Below are 3166 nucleotides of genomic sequence, written 5' to 3'. Positions count from 1 at the left end.
CCTATGCCTTCTTAAAAAATCTTTTATACTCGTGAACTCAAAACACACTTAAAAAATTCGTCTCCCAGTACAACAATGGTAGTCTTCCTATTTATGTTGAAGGGATAAGTGAACATCATAATCAAATATCTGGTAGTTCAACCGGGCCAACACTCGTGGTCTTAGTGTCTACACTCTTGAACCGTACAAAGTTACGATGCGGACGATCTGATCTAACGGGATGACAAAAAGGACTCTTAGTTTGGGACTAATAGTACACAAATTAACAGTCGTCTATAGGACTGGAACTAAATGTTACCAGATAATCCAACACCGCCAACTCTTTGACCGTCACCGAGCACAAGAGTACCGGGGTAACTTCTGTCTGTCCCGCAAGCTGCAACACCAACAGCCCAAGGACTGTAAGATGCGACGGTGTAAGGACCGGGACCCTGGTTACCAACAGCCTGAACCACAAAAACCCCAGCCTTGTGAGCAGCCAACATGAAAATCTCAAACATGCCTAAGAACGTTAGGGTATCTTCTGGTGGTGAATCGGGTCCTATGGCAAGTGTTAGAATATCCACTCCATCTAATACCGCCTGCGCGCAGGAGATTGATGAAGAAACCCCAAATCAAAATTTGGATTTCATCTTTGTGTTTTAATAGTATAGAGTCTAGATAAAGATGCAAACATTAAACTCTAATGATGAGAAAAGATGATTACTTGATCAATTGCTGCTAACACATCTGTTAGAGTTCCAATGGTAGGATAAATAGCTTTATAAACTGCAATCCTGTTGTGAAGAAAAGTAAATGACTAAATAACTCTCGGTAACAATGTTAGGATTCTTCCATTTAGATGATAAATAATGTTAGAAGTGTTAGACCGTGCACGTGGTGCCATTCCACTGGCTCGACCATAGAAGAAGCCATCCACCACAACAGGAACTCCATAATTTCCAGCAGCAGTAGAAGCCACATGACTGCAAAATGAAAAATTTTCAATGAGAATTGGAACACTTTTTACCCCTCGGCTTGAAAGCATGATCAAAGACACTAAGAGTATGTTTGGTACAAAATATTAGACAACGCTACACAAGATCAGTTTTACCTGCCATGTCCACTTGAAAGCATGATCAAAGACACTAAGAGCATGTTTGGTACAAAATACTAGACAACGCTACACAAGATCAGTTTTACCTGCCATGTCCAACTGCGTCGAAGGCCGATAGGATGTCTACAGAAGCATTAAGGGTGGCAGCAGCTTGAGCCCCGGCTGCGAAGAACCTAGCAGAAACTATTTTACCATTGCAGGCAGTATCAGGAAATAGAGGCCCCCTCTCACAGGTTCCAGAAAAATGAGAGATATTTGATGTGAAAGGATTAGTAGGATCATAAGCAAAACTGGGGTGCATAGGGTTTATGCCTGAATCCACAAAACCAATCACAATTCCTTCACCTGCATTTCTATCTCCTCCTATCTGTGTCCAAACGTCTGGTAACCCTAAGAATTCTGGGGTATGACTTGTCATCAATTTGACTCTACTGTCTTTTTCTACCAGCTTCACCCCAGGAGCATTCTTTAATTTTCCGACCTAAAGATTTATCCACTTTCACTGTTTAACTTAGAATAGACTAAAAATTATGAGAGCATTTAATAATAATTGGGATTATTTATGATTCAGGGATGAACCTGAGAATGGGAAATGTGGACAGCAAATCCATTAACAATATGTTTAAAGCTGTAAAGCTTGTTATAGCTGCCTGTCTGTAGAGTGCTTTCCAGAAGTTGATCGTGGGAATTCACCAAGTATTTTGCACGAGCCTTTGAAGTTTCACTAACAGTGAACAAGATAACATTTATGAAGATGCACCATTTTATCTAACTGCTTAAACAATTAAAAATAACAACACATATATTTATTTCAAGTTAATCTTCAACACATCTCCTCATCGCCTGATCGTATTCTCTATCATGTCGCATAAAAGTTTAAGCTAAGAATAAAAAAAGAGACTGCTAATTACACGATAAAAAGGAAAATTCGTTTCACATTTTCAGATCGAATTGGAGAAAATAAAATAAAAAATCATTTACTTTTCTGAATCACCTTTTGGGACGAGGCCTTTTTCCTTCATTTGCAAGTAGTGCATCTTGATGAAATGCAACCGGATCACCTTCCAGTAAAACCAAATATATACCTCGTTGATGTTGATCGAATTCGTCTGCAATGCAAGCAATAAAAACAGCAAAAAAGAAAGAAAATAACCTACGGAAAGTTAATATGTATATCTGATCTTTTGTCATGATTGAAAATAGAGAGAAGATAATGGGTTTTACAGCTTCAGTTTATATGGAAACTTAGTGGAGAATAGCCGCAGGTAATCAGTCACAAACCATGCAGAAGTAACAACATTATTAGCATGAATAAAGCTAGTTTTTCTGGCTTTTTGTAAAAGAAAAAACAAAATTTCAGGAAGTGGCCGTTACTTTATTTTATTTTATTTTATTTTTTTTGAGCTGTGTTTCAGTTTCATTTTTTTTTTTTTTTTTTTTTTGAGCTGTTAAAAAAATGAGGCCACGCCAAATTTGCTAGGTTCTCACTTTATCACCCAACTTTTTCTTGTTCTAATTTAGCTACCAAATTTTATGTTCACTTATTTTTTTTTTTATTTTTTTTAAACATTATTCGTTCCATCTAATGATTTGCTAACTTGATGCGAAAATGTGCTGACTTGTTTGTTAATGTCATGTTAGACTTGACGCATGAAATTGTTGAAATGTTGTTTAGTTCACCATAACTTCCACTTTGTCTAGGAATCAAAGAATACGCGTATTACTTTTTAACGGAATAATTCATGAAATAATGCTATTTCGTTCATCAATTCTTTTAGACAAACATATTAAGCATTTTAAGAGCCTGTTTGGAAGTAATTTTGAGAATTAATTTGTTGACCGTAAGAAGAAAAGTAAAACCCACCTATAAGAGAAGAAATCCAACATGACGACTGAAATAGTAAAATAATTGTTAAAAAATTAATTTTTTGAAAAAAAAAAAAAATCACTCTCCTACAAACCTTAATAATTTTTTCACGTTTTCTTCATTAATTTTTATGAACAACTTTCGTCCAAGTCTTCCATATAAACTAGTTTTGAAGCGTATATTCTTTTGTTAGAAACTACTTT

The 3166-nt window shown here is 36.0% G+C and overlaps 1 protein-coding gene across 1 annotated transcript; it reads right to left on the bottom strand.

The window, feature by feature from the left end:
* Positions 1–287: 287 nt before the first annotated feature.
* Positions 288–2396, bottom strand: LOC111388986 (subtilisin-like protease SBT2.4). The gene is made up of 7 exons (XM_023013818.1): positions 2378–2396; positions 2091–2205; positions 1676–1820; positions 1183–1577; positions 870–965; positions 707–776; positions 288–581 (listed from the first exon to the last, which is right to left on the bottom strand). Exons 1-7 carry the CDS (start codon positions 2394–2396, stop codon positions 288–290), a joined length of 1134 nt encoding a protein of 377 aa, XP_022869586.1.
* Between the last annotated feature and the right edge of the window lie 770 nt (positions 2397–3166).

This window comes from Olea europaea, unplaced genomic scaffold, assembly GCF_002742605.1.
Source record: "Olea europaea var. sylvestris unplaced genomic scaffold, O_europaea_v1 scaffold5439, whole genome shotgun sequence".
Lineage (NCBI taxonomy): Eukaryota > Viridiplantae > Streptophyta > Magnoliopsida > Lamiales > Oleaceae > Olea > Olea europaea.
The sequence above is the reverse complement of the archived record's forward strand: the minus strand, read 5'-3'. Positions and strand labels throughout refer to the sequence as shown.